At 38.7% G+C, this 27,537-nt stretch overlaps 1 protein-coding gene across 2 annotated transcripts in view; it reads right to left on the bottom strand.

Annotated features, from left to right (window-relative positions):
• The window catches only part of SLC36A4 (solute carrier family 36 member 4), a 40,468-nt gene extending 14,262 nt beyond the window's left edge, over nucleotides 1-26,206 (bottom strand). Inside the window, exons 1-9 of one of the 2 annotated variants that reach the window (XM_070364983.1) lie at nucleotides 26,042-26,206; nucleotides 20,038-20,161; nucleotides 18,468-18,558; nucleotides 16,980-17,068; nucleotides 15,898-15,993; nucleotides 13,449-13,533; nucleotides 8,190-8,417; nucleotides 6,263-6,361; nucleotides 1,704-1,873 (exon numbers count right to left, since the gene is read on the bottom strand). In XM_070364983.1, the coding sequence (XP_070221084.1) occupies nucleotides 1,704-1,873; nucleotides 6,263-6,361; nucleotides 8,190-8,417; nucleotides 13,449-13,533; nucleotides 15,898-15,993; nucleotides 16,980-17,068; nucleotides 18,468-18,558; nucleotides 20,038-20,161; nucleotides 26,042-26,093 (1,034 nt within the window). In that variant the 5' untranslated portion in view covers nucleotides 26,094-26,206. Of the gene's footprint in view, nucleotides 1-1,703; nucleotides 1,874-6,262; nucleotides 6,362-8,189; nucleotides 8,418-13,448; nucleotides 13,534-15,897; nucleotides 15,994-16,979; nucleotides 17,069-18,467; nucleotides 18,559-20,037; nucleotides 20,162-26,041 lie in introns of those variants that run through there. The other variant, XM_014477082.2, reaches the window with a different exon arrangement.
• Between the last annotated feature and the right edge of the window lie 1,331 nt (nucleotides 26,207-27,537).

Genomic DNA, 27,537 nt, shown 5'->3' with positions numbered 1-27,537 from the left:
TCCCACCTCGGTATCTTCCCCCTTAAGACTTTCTTTAGATACATTCATGAATAAGGGTAGGGGAGGATTCTGAGATCGTTTCCCCACCTATATCTTATAGTACTTGTCAAATTTACTTATAAATTTGCTTTTAGGATTTAGTCTAAACATTACTTCAAGTGGAGAAATGTATCATTCTGTTTTCTAGACACTGTACTATCTTTGAAAGAGAAACTAAACTACCATAATTCTTAGCCTTGATCCTCTTATATTAAGCTATTTGTCTATACTCCATACTAAACTATTACAAAAAAGAAAAAAAGGAGCACTTTTGAAGGAAAAAAATTTATATTATCAACTATAAAATAGGTTAATGAAATAAATGCCAAACAACCACATGTCTTGTTTGTAGGCATGTCTCCAGCTTGAAACAAATGTATAACACTGAGACAGTTCCATCTCAGAATGCCTTCCTAAATATATCATAGCTAAAGTAGAACTGTAATTTAAAAACCAAAGATAAACACACTGCATATGTGAGACTTGTGCAACCTGGAAACTACTCTAGGTACTTTCTCCCTATCATAAATGGTTCCCTACAAACACTTGTTCTAACAACATCCTGGACTCCAATGAGGACCCAGGATTCAAATGACTACTGAATAGCAATCAAACTCATCAGGAAGCCAGTCAAAATATTTAAATTTAAGGTTTCACAGACTTCCATCCAAACAGCTAAAGGAGCAGCATGATATTAGGTCAATATTTATTCTTTGCATTTATCAAAACTAAGGAGTTACTTTCCATTTCATAAATAAGGGAGCAAGTCTACATCATAATCACCACCAGTATCTTTATTAAATCTCCAAAGATCAATCTCTGGAAGAAGATAAAGACTCTATATATTGCTTCATTTAGCAGAATATGGTTCTAATATTAAAGAGAATATTAAGATGCCCCACACTATTTACAGTTGACCCTTGATCAATGCAGGGGTTGGGGTCTGACCCTGCATATAACTTCTGATTCCCCCCAAACTTAGCTACTAATAGCCTACTACTGACTAGAAGCCTTACTGACAGTCAATTAACTAATATCTTGTATGCTACAGGTACAGCTACATATATTTTATAGATTCATGACATACCTTTTTTATATTTCTAGGCTATGTAGTTTCTGAGTTTTTTCAAATTGTCATGAATCTCAAAAATTTTTCTAATGTGTTAATTGAAAAAAATCCATATAAGTGGACCCATGCAGTTCAAACCCCTGTTGTTCGAGGGTCACCTGCGTGACGTGTCCTGTGCTCAGAAAGGACTGAGGCACACACGGTATGAAAGCTGACCGTGAAAACCTTGAGGGCCACAGTGACAGGTTAGATGATTTTATCAGAAACCCAGAATGTTAGATTTTTGGCAGCAAGGATAAGTATTAAATTTTTTATTAAAGTGAGTCCATATTAAAAGAGTTCATGTTTCGCTTGTTATCCAAATTTGGAACAACCTGTAATTTTTAATCTTTTAAAAATATGCCACAAAAATCTGTAAAATCAGATCATCTCCTCTGAAGATTATGAAAAAATTTAGATTACACAAATAAAGAGACCACAGTAAGGATTTTAAATCTTTAAATCATAAAACTAAAAATACACCTTTATCATAAAACACTAGTAAATTATATTTATAAAATATACAAATTAGGTTTACAAACTCTTGTCTACCTACCACACATCCTGGGGAAGATTTAAAGTTATGCTGCCTTTGATATCATCGTGGAAACACATATATCCTAAAGTAGCTAATGATACATACAGCGCTGTGACAATCCCCATGCCAATATTCAATGCTTGGGGGAAGCGTTTTGATTCTTTCATTTGATTTTCCAGTGGAAGGACCTAAGAAGAGAATGCAAGTAAATGAAAACAATATAGCATCTGCCTGACAGGTGCCCAAATTAATCTTTCTATAGTATATACAACACGTAATTGTTGATGTATTTTTCTAAATATTACATATTTTTTCAGACTACAGATTTTTTAAATTCCTAAAATAAAAAGATTTGAAATCAGCTCTTAATACACAAAACTGTCAGCTTTTTTTAACAAATAAACTTTCTATTTCAGAATAATTTCAGATTCACAGAAAAGATACAGAGATAAACAGAAGACTCCCATATACTCCTGACCAATTTCTCCTTTGATTAACATTTTACACAACTGAAGTACATGTGTTATAACTAAGAACCAATATTGGGACATTACAATTAAACTCCAAAATTTATTTGGATTTCACCAGTTTTCTCATAAATGTCCTTTTTCTGCTCCAGGGTCCTGGCCAGGACAGCACCTTGCATTTTGCCATCATGTGTCCTCAGTGTCCTCTGGTCTGGGGCAGTTTGTTGATCCTTCCTTTCTGTTGATTACCTTGACAGTTTTGAGGAGCATGGTATGTATTTGGCACATTGCCCCTCTATTAATTGTCTGATGTCTTCCTCATGGCTAGATTGGGATTATAGGTTTCATAAAAGTACACCATGGAAGTGTGATGCCCTTCTTATCACACATGCTGTCAACATGCTTTATCGCTGGTGAAGTTCATTTTGATCCCCTGGTTAAGGCAGTGTTTGCCAGTAAAGTTCTGCTTATAAAGTTCTTTCCTTCCTCCTCCTCATACTCTACTCATTAGAAGTAAATCACTACAGGCAGCCCACACTCCAGGGACTGGGGGGATTAACTTACAACTCCTTGAGGATAGTATCTACATAAGCTACTTGGAAATCTGCCCTTTGTGCTTATTTATTTAATCACATATTTGCATTCATAGGGATTCATATATATTTGTTTTATAGTTTACTACTGCTGAAGGCAATGGCACCCCACTCCAGTACTCTTGCCTGGAAAATCCCATGGATGGAGGAGCCTGGTGGGCTACAGTCCATGGGGTTGCTAAGAGTCGGACACGACTGAGCGACTTCACTTTCACTTTTCACTTTCATGCATTGGAGAAGGAAATGGCAACCCACTCCAGTGTTCTTGCCTGGAGAATCCCAGGGACAGGGGAGCCTGGTGGGCTGCCGTCTATGGGGTTGCACAGAGTCGGACCCGACTGAAGCGACTTAGCAGCATTTTGCTACTACTATCATTCCAGCTTTGCTCATCATGAATTCTATCAGGTGAGGTCCTTTGTCCTTTTGATGTGCATCTATTGTTTTGTGAGCACTTCCATACTTTCTGGCAGGGCTTCCCAGCTGGCACTAGTGGGTAAAGAACCTGCCTGCCAATGCAGGACATGTAAGAGATGAGGGTTCAATCCCTGGGTCAGAAAGGTCCCCTGGAGAAGGAAATGGCAACCCACTCCAATATTCTTGCCTGGAAAACTCCACGGACAGGAATCTGGCAGGCTACAGACCATGGGGTTTCAGAGTCAGACACAACTGTGCAGCTAACACACACACACACACACACTCTCTGGCACCACAATATGCTCCAGATACACCTTGAATTTCCTTGCTTCCGTCCTGTAAGCAGCCATTTCTCCAAAGAACTTTGTTTCCTTTGCTGGAAAATCAGATTTAGAACTCAAGATCTGGGCACTAAGCGGGCTCAGTGCTCCTGGGTACCACTGCTTTCTGCTCTCTCAGCAGACAGAGTTAATAGGTACATGCACACATACTGACCCAAGTACACACATCTACAACTGATTCTCTATCCAACTGTATCTGTCGTCTGTCAATTTAATGAGATGAATGTGTGAAGTGTGAAAGTCACTCAGTCGTGTCTGACTCTTTGCGACCCCGTGGACTCCTCTGTCCATTGAATACTCTAGGCCAGAATACTGGAGTGGATAGCCTTTCCCTTCTCCAGGGGATCTTCCCAACCCAGGAATCAAACACAGATCTCCCACATTGCAGGTGGATTCCTTACCATCTGAGCCACCAGGGAAGACCCAATGAGATGAATAAATATTTACATTATGGGGGGAAAAAGAAAACCTTAAAAAAAAAGGGGGGCTAATTTAAAAGTTTAATTTGTAGGCAAATCTTTGGAGGTTTTGGGCATACAAATCTGACCACACAGTAAAAGACACTAAGTTATAATAAGTATTTACTGAGTGCTTACAATGTGCCAGGTATTTTTCTAAAAGCTTTGCATGTAGGATCTCATATAGTCCTCACAATAACCTCGTGAGATAATAACTGATGTTATCTCCGCTCTTCAGGTGAGTTAGGTCAGTCCATATGAAAACTGTGAGTGATTAACAGAAAACAGAAGAGTGCACATGTCCTATGCTCAGAGGAAACCCAGACTGAAAGGAGAAGCTCAAGTCAGGGGTGGAGCCAGTGCAGCCAGGAAAGCAGGAAGCGAAGGAAACGGACACTACGGAGGCTCCACCTGCACGAAGCAGCGCCGCCTGTTTCACACGTAACCTCATTTATGGAGCTGATTTGGGGAAATACAAAAAGAAAACTCAATACGTCTTAGCTACTGGCTGGAATGGGGAAACCAGGGACACAGTGAAAAGAAATACTCCAGTGTTTCAAGTTTGAGCAACCAAAAGTAAACTAAAAGAAATAGAGAAATGAGAAAGTGAAACTGATTTTATATTAAAAAGAAAAAGTATGTGTCAGACTTCAGAGTTGTTGAATCTGAGATGTCAGAGAACAACACTTAACTGGAAATGTCCAATAGCTTAACTACAGCTTACTAGTTAAAGCAGAAATGAAAATCTACAACACTGATAAATGGAGCTTCCAAGAATTAGTAAGAATTCTGTAAAGGAGAATTCAGAGAGCAGAAACCCAACTAAAATCGCATAAAATTGTCTCAGTTCTATTTTGTCTGTGGTTTATACAAACAGATGTTTATCAGTGGTTCCGCTCCCACACCAAACATCAGTCTGTGAAACATAAGCTACAGCCTTTCACTGTTCAGTTGCTAAGTCGTGTCTGATTCTGCGACCCCACAGAATGTAGCATGCCAGGCTTCTCTGTCCTTCACTATCTCCCTGAGTTTGCTCAAACTCACATCCATTGAGTCAGTGATGCCATCCAACCATCTGGTCCTCTGTTGCTCCCCTCTCCTCCTGCCCTCAACCTTTCCCAGCATCAGGTCTGGGCCACTGGAGAAGGACCCAGTGGCCCAGGGAGAAGGGGATGGCAAACCACTTCAGTGTTCTTGCCCTGAGAACCCCATGAACAGTATGAAAAGACAAAAAGACATGGTCTTTTGACCAAGATCAAATGTAGTATGCGGGCTTCCCAGGTGGCAGTGTCAAAGAATCCGCCTGCCAAACACAAGAGTGCAGGTTTGGTCTCTGGGTCGAGAAGATTGCCTTAAGTAGGAAATGGCAACCCAGTCCAGTATTCTTGCCCGAAAACTTCCATGGACAGAGGAGCCCGGCAGCTTACAGTCCATGGGGTCACAAAGAGTTGGACATGACCGACTGACTGAGCACACAAATAGCAATATCCTATTTTGCCCAGATCTATACGTTTCAGGCTTTCAATGAGTGGGAAACATCTTTTTTAATTTTTTGGCCACACCGCATGGCATTTGGCATCTTATCTCCCCAACCAGGGACCGAATCTGCACCCCCTGAACTGGAAGTTCAGCGTCTTAACCACTAGGCAACAAGGGTGTCCCTGAACTGGAAGCATCTTAAATGGAAATATTTAGGATCTCAGAATCCTCACGATGTTTGTATCTCTTGGTATTAGCTTCATGATAACATCATTTCACAAAACAAATATGATATGCATAAATCTAAAAAGAATGTATGTTTGACTCTTCTTATGTAATAGTAAACTTTATAACAATTTCAACCAATTTCTAGTAATCTAATCTATAAGATATGATGTTTGGGATCTGTCTAAATATAACCCAGACTTGACAGAGTAAAGTGAATATAGATCAGATAAAATTAACCATGAATTAATGGTTTTTGAAGCTTGGTGATGTTTACAGAGGAGTTCATCACACTATATAGGTTTGAAAATTTTCACAACAAAATATTAAAAATAGTCTATTCTAATGCTCTCATTTTACTTATTAAGAAAATTATCCAAGATAAAACATGGATGAACTCCTGGTTAGTAGAGGAACTAAACTGTAATTCAAGATTATCATACCAAAATGCAAATCATTTTCTAGGAATAAAAAAATAGAAATAACAACAACAACAAAAAAACCCAGAAACAGGAAAGAAAACCATGTATTTTTAAATGTAAGTAAGTCTCTGTGTTGACTTAAGATTTTAAAAAATAACAATAAAGACTAAATCCTTACCACTCCTATGCCTTCAAAAGCAAATACAGCAGTACCAAAAAAGAGGGGGTATTTTTTCCAACCAGCCACTATTGGAAGGTTGTGGAGATCTGGCATATTCTGGAGAAAGAAAGAAAAAATAACATAAGTTACTTACTTGTTTGAAACAATTTAAAGCAGAAGAGTGAAATCATATACTTATGAGCTTCACGCTAGCAAATGTGGATTACAAATGTGAATAATTCTTTCAATAAAAAGTTTAGCATCCTATGTTAAAGGTAGCCAAGCTGTTTAGGATTTTACTGCCAGAAGCAATTGTCTTCCTCGAGCCCACAAGTCCCAGCTGAGCTAAACGCTCCTGATTACCTGCTTCCACCTGTAAGGCCCAGGCTGTTCTCACTGGGCATGGCTCCTGCCACAGCAGGAAACACGCAAGCATAGTCAACATCTGAGCTGAGGCCATACAATCAGTTATCAACCACTGCCGACAGTGTCCAGTGAAACTCGTTCCCACTCTACTTTCACTGCTCTTCTGGTTTCTAAGGCTGCCCAACTCTGGCCTTCTACCTCATAACCCTGCGTGGCTCCCGAGCTCTAGTCTCAGTGTTTTACTCTTTGACCTGACGATTGCCATCACCCTTATTATTTGTGCAGAAGCCTTGACTCTGGCTTCGATGTGGGTGCTGACTCATACAGCCTAGTTCCAACCCTCACTATCTGGAAACTTACAATCTGCACATCTTGTTCAACATGTCTGGGTCCAAAGTGGCTACTCCCCCAGCTACCCCAAGTCTCCTCACCACCCTGCGTTCTCTGCCTTACCAGACAGGAAGCGGAATTCGAGGCTGATGAAAAGCATGAACAAAGACACGGTGATACATGAGTAAAAACATGTTAGGATCAAAATGGAAAATTAAAATGTTTGGACTGCTGGATAATACTAAACTGTCCTTCAAGGCTCACAAACTCTACCTCAGGAACATACGTTTCTGCTCCACTAACTCCTAGATGTCCAACTAAGGCATCAGGAATTCTAGAAAATCTTATGAGGTCCTTCTGCTTCTCCTCTTCCACTCACATGTGCTATAACAACGAGTCCACAGGCTTTGGAATTCAGACAGGGCAAAAAAGAAACAGAGACTCATCATAGGAGAATTCATCATGGACTGCTAATGGAGATTTTAGGACAACTACTTTAGCAGCAATGTCTAAAAAGTCTAATTGCATCAGAAAAGAATAAAACAAGGATTCTCTACCTTTTTTGAGTCACTGGCCCCAGTGAGAGATGAAAGCTGTACAGCTGCCCAGTGGAAACGCACATATACATACAGAAACACTAAATCTTATAAATAATTTTAAGGGATCTGCAGATCCCCTGGATCCCCTCAACAGACTATTTTAAGGAAACTGAGTTAAGTATCTCCAGACTACTGACGATGAACTCAGTTGTGGTTACTGCAGAAAGAGGTCACAGCCCAGGGTAGTGGCAGTGAGCTGAAGCGGTGGCGGCAAGTAAAGCTTCAGGCGTGAAAGAAAACCGTAACATCACAGCTAGACTCCCATCTCCTAGGACTGGTTTAAGTCTTAAAGGAATAAACAAAACACTGATGAGTTCTTTATTTCATGTTAGGCAGTGTACTAAGGCAGGGTCCTGCATCTCACAACTCTAGTAGGGCAGGCATTACTACCTTCTGAGGCAATGCCATACAGCTCAGAAGCATACTGACCAAGATTCAAAACCAGATCTGACTACAAAGCCTATGCTTTCATCCTCTATGCCATACACTTCTTCAGCTAAGCAGTATCCCCCAAAAGAAAACCTGATTATCTCCTAGGTGACACATAGGAAGTAGGATCTGTACTTATCATCACTTTTACCTCTAAAGTAAAAAAAAAAAGTTTACTTGTTAAAAAACATACGACACAGTTAAAAACATGTTATACTTACCCTAACAACGTACTGATAAATTATCACAAGACTGACAGCCATGGATATGTTGGCAAGGAATGAAAGCACAAACAGATTCTTGAGCTCACGAATGAAGACCAAAAGAATTAAAAATGGAAGAAAGCAAAGCATATATATCCTTAGGTCAATACTTCTTCTCTCACATGGACTTGATGAATTGGTACTATTCAAAACAAACACTTTACTCTCCAGGAACCCTTCATGAACCTATACAGGATTACCAGGAGAATAAGGAAGAGGGAAGACAAAAACTTCCATTAACTTATAAGCATGAAGGAGAAATATAAAGAAAACTATGATCTATATACACTCTATGATAAATTCCTTTGCAATAAATAAAATACATAGTTTCAAGACAATTTAGCAACCTAGAAATACATATATATATATAAGGATAATTAGAATAGTCTTCTTTGCAAAATACCTTTATAATACTGTGAAAACAAAGCTCACTAGAAACTTATGAGGACAGACTTGCTAATGCATTTCGAAGCTTTGTGACTATGACACTCGTGATGACTGCAAAGGCTCAGTCTGCTTCTGAGATAATCAAAAGTAGAAGTATGCTTGTCTAGAATGGCCATTGGGTAGTCTATTAACACAGTTTGTTCAAAGCAGAAAACAATCTCCAAGTGCCTTTTAGAAATGTACAGTAATCCAAATGAAACTCAGAAATCAGAGCCCAATTTTAAAGGTATTCTATAAAGCAACTGTTGATGAATTAGTATCACTGTCAATAAATATTTATTAAAAATCAGTTATCTTCGGCATGCTAGACAATAAATTTTTGTCAGAGCAAAAAGCTCCTATAAGATAAACCAACTTTACCTCAAAATTTATTCAGCTATTTCTATAAACCAATATTTAGCTTCCAAAAGAGATTCCATAATTTATAGGCTCCATATATTAAAAATTGTCCCTGATTCAATTAATCAAATAGTCCAACTTACAAAAATAGAAATGAAATTATAGAGGACTTTACAAATAATCTTAAAAACTCACAGAAGAGGCAGATCATACTAAAATAAAAATATCAGTGAAAATCTATTTGCCCCAAACACTGTACCCTCCTTTGAACATAATGACATTATCACATCTCTGGATATATAAATTAAGAACCAAAACTTACAGTAGTAACAGCAAGTATTTTCTGAGTATTTTGTATGTGTCAGGTACTGAACTTTACTCTCCAGGAACCCTTCATGAACCTATACAGGATTACCAGGAGACTAAGGAAGAGGGGACGGAAAACTTCCACCAACTTATACTCATGAAGGAGAAATATAAAGAAAATTATGATTTATATACACTGTGTCAAGTACTGAACTAAATACTTGATATGCAACATCTCATTTAATCCTCAAAACAACTCTCTAGAGGTGGGTGGTAATATTAATTTCCATTTTATAGTTGAGGAAACTGAGGTTTAGGGAAAGTAAAAAACAAAACTCTATATGATATCAAGCCAGTAAGTGGTGGTTCTAGGATTCAAACCCAGGTCTGAGACCCAAGAATCTAGCGTGGACAGGTACACGGTCACCTGATCAAAACGCTGCAAGCCTTAACAAGGGGCCTGCCCAAGGAGCCCCCGGTCCCCTCCGTGACATCTCTCCCCCCTGAAATACGGCACTAGGAGGGCAACAAGTCAGAAGTACAGAACACAATTCTGACATGATTAATAAATCAGGAGGTTAATTTTACCCTTACCCACAATAAGTAATGTTTAGTGTCACTACAAATGTACATTATCATCTTAAATTGCAGGGACTATACCTACTAGTTTTAAGTTATGTTGGCAACTTATAACTCATACTGGACTAGCAGACTCTCAGGTTATGCCATGGACCATTTAAGAAATGCACGGCTCTCATTTATCTTATAATTGGCCATTAAAACTTTCTATTTTATCTTCTATAACTTGAAATAGTAGCAAAATTGATTGTTTACAGCACTGGGCTTTTAAGAAGATATTTTATTTGTTGATTCAATTTTCTCTGTCATCAAATTATTTACAACCAAATACTTCTGAAGTACAGGTATTCAAAGAAGTACCTCCCATAATCAAGATGAGGTAATAATAGAGTTAAGCTCTATCAAGGATTCCTGGCAAGAGAAAAGTAGTCATATAACCAATTTTAAAAAGGGTTGTTTGAGTTGTTAGGTGCTTGGGAATTTCACATCAATTCTATCACAAACCTCTCATAATAGTTTAGTATTCTTTGGCAGAAAGACGGTTATAGGAAATTCTCAAGATTGAAAGATAAAGTAAAATAAAAATATCGATACATACCCAGAGCAAGATTCAGGTAAACATTTGAGTCCTTCGGTGCCCTCTAGAGACAGAGATTGGCTATCTAATAGGACTTCCTACGCTCTCACATGTTTACCAAAATGCAAAACACTGAAATAAATATTATAAGATAAAATTACTAAATTCAGTTGCTTCCAGTAGAGCTCAAATTTACTAAATTCTACAATTTATTAACTTTTCAATTCAGTGATTTAATGGTTAAAATTCCAAAGGCAGATGATGTTCTTCAGCAGAGCTAAAATGCAGAATTAAAGCTATAATATGCTATATTTGCATACTGCATATACAATGCATAATGCATTGTATAAAGGCTTTCACCAACCTTTCATCAGCTGAGCCTCACAATAAGGCTATGAGGAATATGCGAGATTTTGCTATTGTTCCTATTTTACAAATAAGGAAATTGAGGCTTGACCAGGAATAAGGGGTCTTACCCAAAGTGTAAGTTAAAACTGAGAGCATGCACCTGAATTCAGATCTTTTGACTCTGAAGTCCATGGTCTTTGGTATCACAACATTTTTTTTCTCTGAATGTAATAGCCCTTCCCTGTTCTTCATACCCATACACTATTTTGTCTATCTGACCTTTTCTTGAGCATTCTAACGTAAGAGCAGCGAGAAGCTACTATAACCACGATGGACCAGCCTCACTGGAAGCGCCACAGTACCTCACCCCGCCAACTGTCCACAGCGGCTTAACGGGACCAAGAACAGCCATGCAGCAGCTACAGACCAAGAGACGCACAACTCCATACGGGAACTAAACTCTTAATTCTTTGGTTCAATGTAATACTGAACCTTCAGTTTTAGGCAGATCAAGGTGGTAATAACCTTACAGGTTTTAACTGTAAAAGTAGTAGCAATTAGTACGGTTTAATCAACCTGTGTGTCCTTTATTGGAGACTGCTCTCAAATGTGAGGACACTTCTGCAGAGAGGGGCAATGTCTGATGATGCTGTTTCAGTGATCATCTGTCTGCTCTCTAAGGTGAGGTGCTTAGCATTGCTTTCAACTTTTCTCACATCTGCCTCAATGTGTTTTTCCATATTGCTCTTTGGGCTGCAAAAGAACTTTCATCTTTCTATCAACTGCAAGCTTCTCCTTACCTTCCAGAGAGTCACTTTTTCTACCTGGTCTTATGATATGTGCAAATGAGTAAAGTTCTTCCATTCAACTTTGGAGGCAACTGATAACATTTCATAGAAGAAAGTCACCAATCCTGAGCTTACAGATATTTATTTTATGTACTTACATAGTCTGTGTCATACACATACTCACAACTAAATCAGACAATGCCCTGCCCTAGGAAGAACAGTAGTGTGGCAGCTGTATGAGGCATTTAGGTTTCTGCCTAATTTACATGACCTGGGGCACATTGCTCATGCTCTGTGAGACTCTGTATCCTCATTCATAAAATGAGCATAATACTTATATTACAGTGCACTTGCAAAAATTAAACTGTATCACAGTTTATAAATATAGGATCATAAAGCATTATGAGCATTATCTATAACTTTAAGTCAAGCTTGTTGGTAGCTCTCTTAGGGGATGATAGAAAACATTCACTACTACCATGTTGCACAATCCTAGAAAGGCACCATTTCCACCATATTCTATAAAATAACTGCCAAAATGGGATATCTTATCTTGACATTAAATAGCCTCTTAACTGAGTCAGTAATCCTAAAATTCGAGGAAGGTGATGGCACCCCACTCCAGTACTCTTGCCTGGAAAATCCTATGGACGGAGGAGCCTGGTAGGCTGCAGTCCATGGGGTCGCTAAGAGTCGGACGCGACTGAGCGACTTCACTTTCCCTTTTCACTTTCATGCACTGGAGAAGGAAATGGCAACCCACTCCAGTGTTCTTGCCTGGAGAACCCCAGGGACAGGGGAGCCTGGTGGGCTGCCGTCTATGGGGTCGCACAGTCGGACATGACTGAAGCAACTTAGCAGTAGCAATCCTAAAACTATATGACTTGAAGAATTAAATACTTGTAAAATCAAAAGCACATCATCAATGATGAATAATGCTGATAAAAGCATCACCTCTCTTATTTATAAAAGAATGACTCAGTGACCCTTTCCACCATTAAAAATCTAAAAGGATGGCTTTATCAAACTATGGCCCCCAGACCAAAACCTACCATCTATTTTTGCAAACAAAATTTTATAGGAATACAGCCATATATAACATATTATTGTCTACGGCTGAGTTGAGACAGAGATCATACAGCCTGCAAAACTGAAAATACTTACTATCTAGCCCTTTACAAAAAATGGTTGCCAAATCTTGGTCTAAATATAAAATGAAGTTATCTTATACTTAGAAAAGTGAGTCAAATATATACTTGAAAGTCGCTCAGTCATGTCTGACTCTTTGCGACCCCATGGACTATACAGTCCATGGAATTCCAGGCCAGAATACTGGAGTGGGTAGCCTTTCCCTTCTCCAGGGGATCTTCCCAACCCAGGGATTGAACCTGGGTCTCCTGCATTGCAGACAGATTCTTTACCAGCTGAGCCACGAGGGAAGCTCAAATATATACTAGGTATATAGATTCTTTAGTACACATATTCACATGATTTTGCATTAAAATACCTACAGAAGTACTCTAGATTACTGAGTAATGCCTACAATTGTACCATGCACATGTGGATAATTAATAAAATTTATTGACTAACTAAATAAAAACAGATGGTAAAGTAAGAATAATACAGGCCAACTATCAGTTAAAGCACATAAAGAAATGTACTTTGGCATTGTGCTAAAAGAGCTTTTTTTATTTCAGTGCTTTGCATGTTTGTTTAAACTGACAGTCTCTACCAAGACTGCAAACCATCTATGTTTGATGTCATATCTAAATATGATGCCATAACTGTGGCATCAGAAGAAAATGATTTCAAAAACTGGAGAAAAACACTTACTTGTTTCACATTTTCAGCTAAGAAGACAATATACACACTACAGAATCCCAGCTGTGTTATCACCAGAAAAAAGTCAACCACATTCCTAAAAAGGGATACCCACAAATAAGTATTAGTAAGAGCTGAAGAAATGCCAATATATTTTTTCCCTTTTAACTATTTTGAAACATTTCATAATGTTGTTGTTGTTTAATCGCTAAGTCACATCCAATGCTTTGCAACCCCATGGACTGCAGCACACTAGGCTCCCCTGACCTTCACTATCTTCCTGAGTTTGCTCAAATTCATGTCCACTGAATCAGTGATGCTATCTAACCATCTAATCCTCTGCCGCCCCCTTCTCCTTTTGCCTTCAATCTTTCCCAGTATCAGGGTTTTTTCCCAAAGAATTGGCTCTTCACATCAGGTGGTCAAAGTATTGGAGCTTCAACATCAGTCCTTCCAATGAACATTCAGGACTGATTTCCTTTAGGATTGACTGGTTTGATATCCCTGCAGTCCAAGGGACTCTCAAGACTCTTCTCCAACACCACAATTTGAAAGCATGAATTCTTTGGTGCTCAGCCTTCTTCATGATCCAACTCTCACATCCAGACACAATTACTAGAAAAACCATAGCTTTGACTACATGGACCTTGTCAGCAAAGTGATATCTCTGCATTTTAATATGCTGTCTAGATTTGTCATAGCTTTTCTTCCAAGGAACAAGTATCTTCAATTTCATGGCTGCAGTCACCATCTGCAGTGATTTTGGAGCCCAAGAAAATAAAATCTGTCACTGCTTCCACTTTTTTCTATTTGCTTAAAATATTTATTTTCCACAAAGAGCACATATTTATGATCTGCATATCACTAGACATATTATTGAGCAAAAAATGTTATAATACTTAAAAGTTCCCAATTTTCCCATTATTTACTTCTGAAAATCAACAGATTAATAAGGGTATCTATATATAAAGTGATTTCATGAAAACATCTCATCAATTACATTAAGCCCATCTCTCCTGTTTCTCAAGATCTTTTTCAGGTCAAACTAGTGTATTTCCCAGCAAATAGGATGAGCATATTCCCCACCATCCAAATCACTAATAATATGAAATGGGAAAGGACTGGGGGCATGGTCCTTATCATTCCACCAGAGACGTCTCCAGGCGCTTCGCTCTGTGCACAGTTTTTCAGATACTCTAAACAATTCCAGCCACATAACACAGCGGGTATGGAAGTGGGGAAGGGAAATCACTGGCCAAATTAGCATTATTTGGGTATGATTATAATCAAGTTAAAAGTCTGCCTACATATTATTAGTACACAGTCTACACCTCCGCCTATTGTTCTGGGAACGAGCTTGCACTTACTAATTCATTACAGTCTCTTGTTTGACCATTAATGTCAAGCTATCAAGCAGTCTAGTCTAAAAGTCAACAAACCCTCCTCCTCCCATGTGGCGCTGGAAGGGCCCTTGCCTATTTTCATTCTTGCCATAACTCTCTTTCTTCATGGTTCTTCAGGGATCTCATGTGTAAATAATCTTGGTACCTTGAAATGTATCCAAATTTCTTCTCTCTGATAAATTACATTTAAGTATTTCTTTAAGATCTCTTCACTCACCTTTAATTTTAGTACCCTTTACCAACATTCATCCCAGTCACTTCTGTCTGAAAGCCATTCTTTTAGGAAGGAAAAGCAGACAAAGCTGCCTTTAGACTGGCAGGAGGAGGAGGAAGACGGGTCCTGGAGGCACTCCCCAGGGCATTGGGCTCGGCTTCCTTCCTTCTCCCGCACAGTGTATCAGGCCGGAAACGCTGAGCAGCTCACAGACACATCTAACTTCCTCAAAATCAAACCATAAACCACTCTGCTAACACCATCCTTTTCCTTCTTTTAACTCCCACCACACACATTATTTGTAGCTTGGTTAGCATGCTGTAAACTGCCTATGCTTATTTTCCAGTCTTCTGTTCACCTGATTTTGATTAGCCATGTCTGCCAACAATAAAGTTACATTTAAAGTATACAATGATAAAAATAACATTATATTAAAATACATACTTCAGATGTCTTATGAATATGGGCTAAACATTACAATTTTATTTGAAATAGAGATTGCAACATTTTTCTTGCTTTTTTTCCTTTACTTAAAAATTATTGAACATGATTACATCATAGGCTAGCTAGGTGCTTTATAAATATCATTTTATTTCAACTATCATTATAATTCTGTGAAGTATTATTGTAAACTCACTTGATAGTGAAAAAACTCAAATAAAATAAAAATTCTTTAACCCAGATCATAAATTTGTAAAATTATAGAGCTGAAATTTGAACCCAAGTCCATTTAACTCTAAAACTTATGTCTCCCCCCAATTTTATTATACTTCTATTAATGTACTTTATCAGACTAACATACCTATATTGATAACTATATATTAATAACATAGCAAGTACTTACCGCCCCCATGCTGTTTGCTTCTGCAGACAACTCCAAGGACTTACTTCCATAGCAAAACTCACGGTGTCACTATATCCTAATGTTGACTTTTTAAACCTGAAATGTAATGACATACATGCATATGAAAAAGAAAAATTTTAAACTGTTCCATAAATCCATTTCTTGAAAAGAACATCAATAAATGGACTATATACTGACAGAGGAGTTTTTGAAATTTGGAGACTTGCATATTTCTAAAGACATCTCATGAAATTTAAAGTTTTTATATATCTTTTTAACCAATATATTAGGTTTTAACCCACTGTTAAAGTTTATATAATTGTTAAATTCATATAATATAATATTTGTGTTTCACTGATTTAAATATTTCAATTATCTAAAAACATCAACTACACTGTTCATGCCTAAATTATTCCATTCTTATAACAGCACTATTTTTTAAAACCCATACAGGGCTTTATAATATATTGTCACATAAATTACCCTATTTAATAATCTAATAGCCACATTCTCTCTTCTATTTTTTCAAGTATACAGTGTTATTTAAAGATCATAAATGACCTGCCTAAAGTTTTAAGAACATTTAGCAACAACAAAAGTGAGTTAAAGTTAGAATATTAGTTTGCCAGAATAGACAATGTTTGTTTAAAAGTTGGTTCACTATCCAATAGAAACATTTTGATACAAAAATAAAACAAATATTATTTTACTATCTACCAACCCACATATCAGCAAAGAGCATAAAAGGTCTTATACTCAAAATGAAATTAGTAACAAAATGACCATTATTTTTTAACTAAAAGTAGCCCTGCTGCCTCCTTTTTCCCCATATATCTTCCCTGATTTTTTTCATTTACACTATATTAAAAAAATTTGATTTCACTACTTTTAAAAGAAGTATATTCATGCTGACCAGATTTCAATCATATAAAATGCTACCTTTCTCCGTAATTATTCACTTAGAATTGTCTATGTAACAAATGTCTAGTTGCAAAGCACAGTAGAAATATAAGACTATTTTATCCTTTAAAAACTATATAGCTTTAAAATAAATTAAATAGACTTAACAAATCCACATTTACCTCTGACATAGAAAGTGACTGCAACGTACCAAAATGTGCATACAGTGAACAGAAATAATTCCTATAAACACAAGGCTGATTGGTCCAAGCTGTGGGAAAAACAGAAGTTTTAAATATTTAAGTTTAATAAAAATTAAATTATCTTACAAACAATGAAATAACAGACTATTGTCACTGACAAATTTTCAGTAACAAATAAATATTTGTTAGACAAAATGATTAAAGAATGATTTGCATAATAGAAATTAATGGATTTGATACAGAAAGAATTTAGTAATATTTAAGACAACCACATATGATTACCTCTTATCAACTTGACTATCCAAACCTATGAACGTAGAATATAGATATGCCACACAATAGAATAGAATACAGTGTGATATTTAACATCAGATGGCAAGTCTGTGACAACTGGTATTCTACCATTAAAAGTATACGCAACCATAAAACATTATCTAAGTTACTAAAAAGCACTGTATCATCTGAGATTGTAGGCAATCTACTTCTGTGTATCACTTGTTGAGAACCACACCTGAGAAACTGTGCCTAGAAAATAATTATTTGAAAAAGTGGTACATAAAAATTTCAAGTATTCATTTACAAAAATTAAAGTGATGCGTAGATTATTGACAGACAAAATATTGCCAAAGTTATTTTTATAATCAGAAATTTTTCAGTTTCTCTAAATTAGGATGGACAGAGTCCAAAATGATAGTTAAAACTCTTCTTAAGAAAATTCATCAGTTAAAAAATGTTAAATACAGGGGAGGGAGGAGGGAGGAGGGTTCAGGATGGGGAACACATGTATACCTGTGGTGGATTCATTTTGATATTTGGCAAAACTAATACAATTATGTAAAGATTAAAAATAAAATAAAATTTTTAAAAAAAATGTTAAATACAATTTCATTAGTTCATAACTGAATACTCCCTTATCAGGATTCTCTATAATTACAATAATTGGTTCCAACAAACTCTTTGAATATTTGTTTTCAAAAGACATTGTTATTCTTTTTTTATAACTATTATTCTTAAAACCTGAAAACTATGTATTTTATTCAGAATCTAAAAAACTATAAAATTTCACCAATACTAATACTCTATAAATATATCTGTTGCTATGAATGTATCACTTAAATTCCTGAAAATCCAAAAAGCTAATAAGATCTAACTATATCTGGAAATCCAAATCCAAATCCAAAAGGCTAATAAGATCTAACTATATTTGGAAAAATCAGATACTGATTTAGGATCTGTTAAATATTGTAAACAAGTAATTAGGTAGAAATGAAAAGAGTAATTAATTTTCATTTTTAGTTAGATATTATCACAGTGCATATAATTTTAACAACAATAGCTAAATGACTATCTAGTTGTCACATGACCAGGTTATATATGACTAGGCTAGATGTTAACTTGCTCTAAATTTTGCTGTAAATTAAGACTGGTGACTGTATTTTAACTAGAGATTACAAAGATGAGTCTTACCACTATGCCTGCATTTTTTATTGCTAGTGGAAGTCCTAAAAGACCAGTTCCAATGTTTCCTTTAAGAAGATGAATAAGAGTTTGTACAAACCTGAAAAGTAGAAGTTGTAAGAATTAAACATTTTAGAACAAAAGCTATTAACATTACATGACCATGGTTTTAGCATCAGAAGGGAACTAAAAATTTATCTAGGCAAGGAATCAAACTAACATTTCCATGCGACCAGAAGCTAAAGGAGCCAGAAGTTATATCTGGCTCAAGTCCTACCATTGCGCTTTAAAAGCAGAATATAGAGGGTTATTATGGAGATTAAATGAGTTAAATGAAAGTATTTTTGTACATATTAAAGTAATAAAGGAAAGGCAATTTTCTCATAAGATTCTTTGCTGCTATGATATTCAGAACAATGCTGAATATTATATACAGCTAAGCTGGTAAGACAGCAATTTACTGCACTATGCAATCATGACATTAAACATAGTTTATCTATGATTATCAACCTCAGAGGAAGTTAATTAAAAGAAAAAATATACAATTTCTAAAACTGTGTATATCATCAAGTAAGATAAATACTAATCAGCTTTTACAATCATGAACTCCCAAGGGATTTCACCTAAGAAAGCATTCCAAGAGGCATTTGAAGAGTCTCTTGGCCAAGAAAACACAAATTAAACTAGGAAGAAGGGCACAAATTTTTAATTTTGAAAAAAAAAATGCTTATCTAAAATTTTTATTAGCTTATACTATTCTTCTTTGGTCAATAAAAATGTTACTTTGCTTAACTATCAAATTATCATTAGAATAATAACTTACTCAAATGTATTAATGATGACAAAATAACAAAAAAGATTTTTAAAATATTTACTGCTTTCCTGAGACCATGACTGCTTCACACCATTCGCTCGACATAAAGAACTGTTTACTGCCTACTTCCCAGAGTCTAACTCCTAAACATTGCAGAAGCCCCTTCTCTGAAAATTCTATTCCTCTCAATCCAATCCCCCTACTTTCAAGATTCATAGCGTTTGATATATATTATCATGTAGTGAGGGGGCTTCCCTGGTAGCTCAGCTGGTAAGGAATCTGCCTGCAATGCAGGAGACCCCGGTTTGATTCCTGGGTCTGGAAGATCCCCTGGAGAAGAAATAGGCTACCCACTCCAGTATTCTTAGACTTCCCTTGTGGCTCAGCTGGTAAAGAATCCACCTGCAATGCGGGAGACTTGGGTTTGATTCTTGGGTTGGGAAGATCCCCTGGAGAAGGGAAAGGCTACCCACTCCAGTATTCTGGCCTGGAGAATTCCATGGACTGTATAGTCCATGTGGTTGAGAAGAGCCAGATACAACTAAGCGACTTTCACTTTCATCATGCAGTGATTCCTATACACTGCTCTGTAATTTAGATGTTTTTCTTCTTTCCCAAATAGACTATGACTCTCTTGAGGGTGAGGACTATGTCTTACTCATCTTTGTGACTTCTGCAGTATCCAGTGCCTGGTCTGTAGAAGATGATTACAAAATATACAGTGAATCAAAAGAGAAAAAGACATTTTAAACCCTAATTACTCACGAAATACCCTCTTGATCATCAAGCTGGTGATGCTTCTGAACAGGCAGAAGCTCCTGCTCCTGTTCTTCATCCGATGTCCCATCAAAATTCTGCTCATTTATTAAGGGCCTCATTACATCCATATCTGAAAAAGAAAAAAAAGTGCTTCACCATCATTTTAAAAATTGAGTTAACACTGGTGTAAATGAAGTTTTTAATAGAAGCCCATGCAATTTTACTCATCTTTACTATTTCCACCCTAAGTTAATGCACATTAATACTTTTACCATATTTAGAATGCACATTAATAGTTTTACCATATTTAGAAAGAAACAACTAGACTTAACTGCTGGATGTTTTGTTTGGACTAAGCAGTGCAGGTGAAAAGCGTAAGTATTCACTGTAACACGTCTTCTACTTTGTCTCCATGAGGTTTATAGTAAATGATGATAGAATTATGGTATGGAAAAGTGAAGAGATAAAAGTCCAATGAACTTTTATCTCTTGTTAGCGTCAAATCATACTGAGTACATAAATGGCAATCATATTTTTATCTTTTAATTAAAAAGCTTTTTAATATTGTTGTACAATATTATGTAAGTTACAGGTATACATACAGTGGTTCACAATTTCTAGAGGTTATACTCCATTTATAGTTACTATAAAATATTGGCTATATTCCCCATGTTGCATGCAGCTTTTATATCTAATTATTTGTACCTCTTAATCTTCTGACCCTATATTGCCCCTCCCTGCTTCCCTTTCCCCACTGGTATCTACTATTTTGTCCTCTATGAGTCAGCCTTTTTGTTATATTCACTAGTTTGGTATATTTTTTAGATTCCACGTATAAGTGATATCATACAGTATTTGTCTGACTTATTTCACTTAGCATAATGTCCTCCAAGTCCATACACGTTGTTTCAAATGGCAGGATTTCATTCTTTTTTATGGCTGAGTAGTACTCCATTATAAATATATACCATGCTTTACACTTTCCCTTTCTGAAGGAGATTTTCACTGCGCTTCCTCCAAGCCTCCTGCTCCATCTCCTCTTTTCCACAGAGACTGCTCCACTCTCCATGTTTGCAGCAGCAAAAGGATCTCTGCTGGAAACTGTCTGTTTATTTTTCTATCTACAGATTATCTCGGAGAAGGCAATGGCACCCCACTCCAGTACTCTTGCCTGGAAAATCCCATGGACAGAGGAGCCTGGTAGGCTGTAGTCCATGGGGTCGCTAGGAGTCGGACACGACTGACCGACTTCACTTTCACTTTTCACTTTCATGCACTGGAGAAGGAAATGGCAACCCACTCCAGTGTTCTTGCCTGGAGAATCCCAGGGACCGGGGAGCCTGGTAGGCTTCCGTCTCTGGGGTCGCACAGAGTCGGACACGACTGAAGCGACTTAGCAGCAGCAGCAGTAGCACAGATTATCTGAAGTTTGTGGTATCCTTGGTCTCCTATACTAAAAGAATAATTTCATAAATGTGTTTTCTTGTGATCTTGTTGAATTAACAGGTTTCAGGTGAGGATATGTGGAGAGATAAGATTTAGGCAGCTACCATTATTATCCTAGTGCTAACTGGAACTCAGTACAACAGGTTTTCATAACAGTAAAGCTATGCTTTAAGATACTGGAACATTCTTTAGCTTTGTTTTTATGCTCTTTTCAATCTCAATTTCCTAACCCAAAATCAACCTGAAATTTCCAATTATCATCAGAATAAAGAACAATCACATTCATTCAGCAATATGAATTGAAATCTTTAAAATATTTATCCTTTTCACTGAGTAATCCCACGTCTGCAAATGTAGTATATGAAGAAAAGGATTTCTGCACAAAGATGTTAATCAAAACAAAATTTTTGCTTAAAATTTGGGAACAACCTAAATGTGTAACAATCAGGAAATTGATCAATTCACTAGAGTACATCCACTTTGTAAACTATGACACTGACATTAAATTATGGCTTTCAAAGTCTGAACAAAACAGAGATAATATACCAACTCTTGAGGAAGAAAAAGCTAGATAATCACAGCATGAGTGCAATGATGTTTTAAAAGTTAAATATAAATTTAAAAAAGGAAATAATACAAAATGTGAATAAGTTAACAAGGATAGATACAGACAACGAAAGCATGAGTACCTTTTTCTGTCTTTCTCTGGAAAATGTAAAAAATAAGAAGAAAGTAATAAACTTGCCTTACTTTTATAATAGCAAAAGAAGCCACTTATATTTTGACAATGGATAAACTAAAGTAGAAAACTTCCTTTCTAAAAAATAACATAATGTTGCCACCTAAATCTATATACTACCATATATAAGATAGAAACAGTAACTATTTTATCCACTTCTGAGGCAGAGAGCATATGTACAGCACGAAAGCTTCCAGAGGTTCCTATTCGCTCTGAAATAAAGTCTGGACCTTAAGCTCAAGGAAACCTGTATCTTAACAACTCTACTAGTGCTTTTCACATAGACAGCCAATTTTTTAAATTCTTTTTTAAATCAAATAATATTTGGTCATTGTAGAAAATTAGAAAATATAAAGATAAGCAATTTTAATTAAAATGACCTCGTTACCTAGAAACTACCACTGGCAACATTTTAGAGTATACACAAACATGTTAATTCACTTCAGTTTATTTTCAGTCAGCCCTACGGCTTTAAATGCTATCTACATGTTGATGACTTCCAAATATTTATCTCCAGACTGGGCTTCTCACTAACTCTAGACATAAATCCCATTGCCTACTCAACATCTGCACTTCCAAATCTAACAGACATCTCAAACTTAGCAAGCCTCAAACTAAACTCCTGATCTTCACCACCAAGCCTTCTCTGCCCAGCTTTAACCATGGGAACTTGCTGTCTGCATCAGGAGGCCTCGGTTCCATGACACATGGGCTCTTCCTTATGGCTGCCTGGGTATCCTCACAGCACGGCAGGCTTCCCTGCAAGGAACCGATTCAAAAGACAGAGCACGGCACAGTGCCTTTCAGGACCCAGCTTTGGGGTCACTGCCACCATTTCCACGATTTCATCACCATTTCCATCATATCTATTCACTAGAAACAAGTCACTAAATACAGCCCACATTCAAAGGGAAGGGAATTAAGTTCCTCCTCTAGAAGAGAGAAACATCAAAGAATTTGCAGACATACTATAAAACCACCACAACATCTCAGATGATGGCAGTTCCATTCTTCCAGACATGCAGGTCCCTGGAGTTATCCTTGTCTCCTCTGTTGCACCATCACTCCACATCTAACCTGTCAGGAAATCATTCTGGTTCTGCTTTATATACCCAGAGTCTAAGCATTTCTCTCCATCCTCCATGCTGCTACCACACTGCTGTGAAGGACAAGTCCATCTGTTTGCTGATTTGCTGAAATAACCTGCTTCTACTTTTGCCCCCTTAAGTCTATTCTTCACACAGCAGCCAGAGTGATCCTTTAGAATTAAAGTCAGATCATGTCTCTCCTCTCCTGAAACCTTGCGTTGGCTCCCTATTCTCTCAGAGTAAAAGCTAAAGGCTTTATAGGGACGTCCACACCACTACATAATCTGGCTTTATCACCACCTTGACCATTCTGCTTCAGCTTCCTGGCCCTTCTTGCTATTTCTGTCATTACTCCAGCTGTTCTTTCTCCCTATAATAGTCTGTCTTCAGATATCCACTTGACTAATCCCCTAACGTCTTTCAAGTCTTTGTTCAAATCTCACTGTTTCAATAAAATCCATTTAGACAACTTTATAAAACACTATAAACTGCCGAGCCTGCCTCTCATTCCTGATTTCCCTTACTCTGTTCTTTTTCTCCATAGCACTTTTAGCCTAATGTAATCATTGTGGCGCAGCGGTAAAGAATCTGCCTGCCAATGCTGGAGTCGCAAGAGACTCAGGTTCGATCCCCAGGTTGGGAAGATCCCCCTGGATATTGGCAACCCACTCCAGGATTCTTGCCTGGAAAATTTCATGGACAGAGAAGCCTAGTGGGCTAAAGTCCATGGAGTCGCCAAGAGTCCGACACGACTGAGCAACTGAGCACACACATATACATTAACTGATACTAGTCTTACTGCTTACTGTCTGCTTCCTCTTACTAGAGTATAAGTTCCATGAGAGCAAGAATCTTGATCTGATCTGTGTTGCTCACAGATGTATCCCAAATGCCTAAAGCAGTGCCTACTGCATGGGAGAAGCTCAACAAATATGTGTTGAATTAATGAGCAGACACAACTTAAAAAAAATAATTTAGAAAATTTTTTCAGTTAGTAAAAATATATCTGGCAAATATCTTCCCATGTAACTTTAAATGGCTATTCAGCATATGACCATATAGCTATATCACAATTTATCTAAACAATTTCCTTTAACTGAACATTTAAATAGTCACCAGCTTTTCTCTTTTATAAATGACATAATGAACATCTGTTGATATGTTTCATGACTTATTTCCTTGGGAAATATTTCTAGAAGCAGAAATGCTGGGTCAAACAATATGTGCATTTTTAAGGATAAATATGTTACCCTGCTTTTACCAGTAATGCATGAGAATACACATTTCCCGACATCCTCACTGGGTTGGGTTATTAACGAATTTACAACAGATAAACCTGGGTTCCTATCTGGGTACTACCATTAATAAGCTTAAAATTACTGTATCTATAAAACAAGGATAATAATTACACCTACTTCACTCATCACTGTGAGAATTAAAGGAGACAAAACGTAGGTAAAGCACTTACGCTACTTGACACACAGCAAATATTCAATACCGCTATGTTTATTTCTACCATTACTGGGACTTGAAAGAAATCAACTGCAAAGTGCACAGTATTACAGGACGTCTCCTTGTTACTATAATAAAGTATTTCCTAAAGACGCAAACAGGATTTTAGCTCCCGGACCTAGGGTTGGAACCTGTGCCCTCTGCAATGGAAGGGAGGAACCCTAACCACTCAACCTCCAGGGAATTCCCTCAACTTCTTTTTTAATCATTTAATGATTTAACAACGAATTACAAATATTCCTAATACGATGCTTTTAACTGGGAGGAACAATATTATTACCACTCCGATCTCTACTTTTGTTTTCCTTTTGACAGCGGGAAACCATAAACAATGCTGTATATTCCCCGTCGCCAAGGTAAGACCCCAAAGGAAAGGAGGAAAACAAAAGCTTGCCAAGGGAGTCAACAGCTGTGTGCGTCCGATCAGAGAGCGATGGCCACGCCCGGGGGGCGGAGAGTAAGCTAAGGATTCACCAGCTTTCCCGATCCGGGTGCCTCCTCCGAAAAGCCCAACTGTGACAACTTCCTTAAAGCACGGCTGGAAAAAAACAGTGCGAGTCACAGCGCAGGCTGTGGTTTGCCTTTGACACGTACACTCAGTGCACGCCACCCGACCTCACATACACACTCACTCTCTCTCACTCACACACACACACACACACTGTCACACACAATCACACTATCACACTCACTGTCACACATTCACACACACGCACACACACAGTCACACACAGTCTCACACACACACACACACCCTCTCTCACACTCTCACAGTCACACTCACACTCTCACACAGTCTCAGACACACACACTCTCTCACACACTCACATACTGTCACACACACTCACATTGTCACACACATTCTCACATTGTCACACACACTTTCACACAGTCACTCACACACTGTCACACACTCACTCTGTCACACACACACACATTCTGACACCCTCTGCAGGCCTGGCTCCCCGCCTGACCGCGCTCTCCTGCGCAGGTGCGGACCCCGAGGTCAGTCCTCTCCACGGCCTCGGTCCGCCCCAGTGTCCTGGGACTTGGCTCCTCTCACGTTCGAACCCACGCCAGACCCACGCCCCGCAAGAAGCCCACTGACAACCCCGCCTGCTCGAGCACCGCGCACCCCGAGCCGCGGGCGGGGCGGCAGGGCGCCCGCGCCCCCGGGCCGAGGCCGACGGCCAGCCCCGGGCCCCCGCGCCCGCGCCGCACCCACCGAGCTCCTCGCGCCCAGCCGCCTCGGCCGCCGCCGGCGCCGCCGCTTCCATCGCTCGGGGGTCTCCAGGACTACGCCGCCCCGGGGCGCGCGCTCCCGCCTCTGCGTGGCCGCCTGCAGACCGAGGGCGCCGGCGGAGCAAGCCCGCCTTCCGCCTCCCGCCTCCCGCCTCCCGCCTCCCGGCCGCCGAGCATGCGCCCTGCGCGGGTGGGCCGGCCGACCTCTGCCCGAGCGCCTGGGGCCAGGAGCCCGGGGGCCCGAAACCCGAGCTGAGGACAGGCCGGGGCACCGGGACGGAGGCGCTTCGGGGACAACTGGTGACAGCTCAGACCGAGCGGAGACCCGGGCCTTACGGGCGGGGGCGAGGAAGGGAGAGGCGCTCAGTCCTGTCCGACTCTGCGACCCAGTGCACTGTACAGGACATGGAACTCTCCAGGCCACAATACTGGAGTGGGGACACCTTCCCTTCGCCAGGGGATCCTTCCAACCCAGGGATCGAACCCACGTCTCGCACACTGCAGACGGATTCTTTACCAACTGGGCCACCATGCGGGGGCTTGGAGGGTGCCTTTAAATATAACCACGAGCTTAAATTTGAGGAGCCCATGTATTTGCAAGGCTTTAGCATTCTGAATTCTTGTCTGGAAAATTCCATGGACTGAAGAGCCTGGCGGACTACAGTCCATGGGATCGCAAAGAGTCTGACACGACTGAGCGACTAACACACACACAGCATTCTGAATTCTGTGGCTCAATGGTAAACAATCCGCCTGCCAAGACAGGTTTGATTGCTGCATGGGGAAGATCCACTGGAGGAGGAAATGGCAACCAACTCCATATTCTTGCCACGAAAATCCCATGGACAGAAGAGCCTGATGGGCTAAAGCCCATAGGGTCGCAGAGAATTGGACAGGACAGGACTGAGCAAGAACGCAATCCTTCTATAAGGCACCTTGAAGAATGCGAAGTAAGAGGGCATTTGCCCCATCCGTGTTGAAGTTCTGACCACTCCTTGGCTGTTGATTTCTCTGTGCGTCTATTTACAGCTTTAGTGTCCCCTCAAGAAGCACTTCATTTAGTCAGTCTCACTTTAAGGACTTTTTTTCAGTGCCCTTCACAGATACTTACCCTTACCACAGTGCTGAAAGGAAAGTAAGGTTAAGACTAATACAATGCAGTGTCAAATATTCTTAAGCACTGTACATGGATTGTCTTCTTTTATTCAGATGATAAGCCTCTGCAATAATTCTTATGTGTTTATCCATTTCCTGCAAGAACTAAGCACACAGAGCTAAGTAACACTTGTCCAAGGATAGTAATGTAAATGGCAAAATATGGACTTCTAACTGCAACTAGAGCCAGGGCTTCCAGTATGCAAAGCTGGTCCCTCTCACGACTACATCACTGGATGAATAAGGTTTTTGGATTAAATAAAAATAATTTTGAAGTTGTTCTCTTTGTTTTTTGCGTGTTTTTTTTTTTTTTTTCTTTTTGTC

This window comes from Bos mutus, chromosome 29 (assembly GCF_027580195.1).
Source record: "Bos mutus isolate GX-2022 chromosome 29, NWIPB_WYAK_1.1, whole genome shotgun sequence".
In the NCBI taxonomy this organism is placed as follows: domain Eukaryota; kingdom Metazoa; phylum Chordata; class Mammalia; order Artiodactyla; family Bovidae; genus Bos; species Bos mutus.
This window is presented reverse-complemented; position numbering and strand designations above follow the sequence as displayed.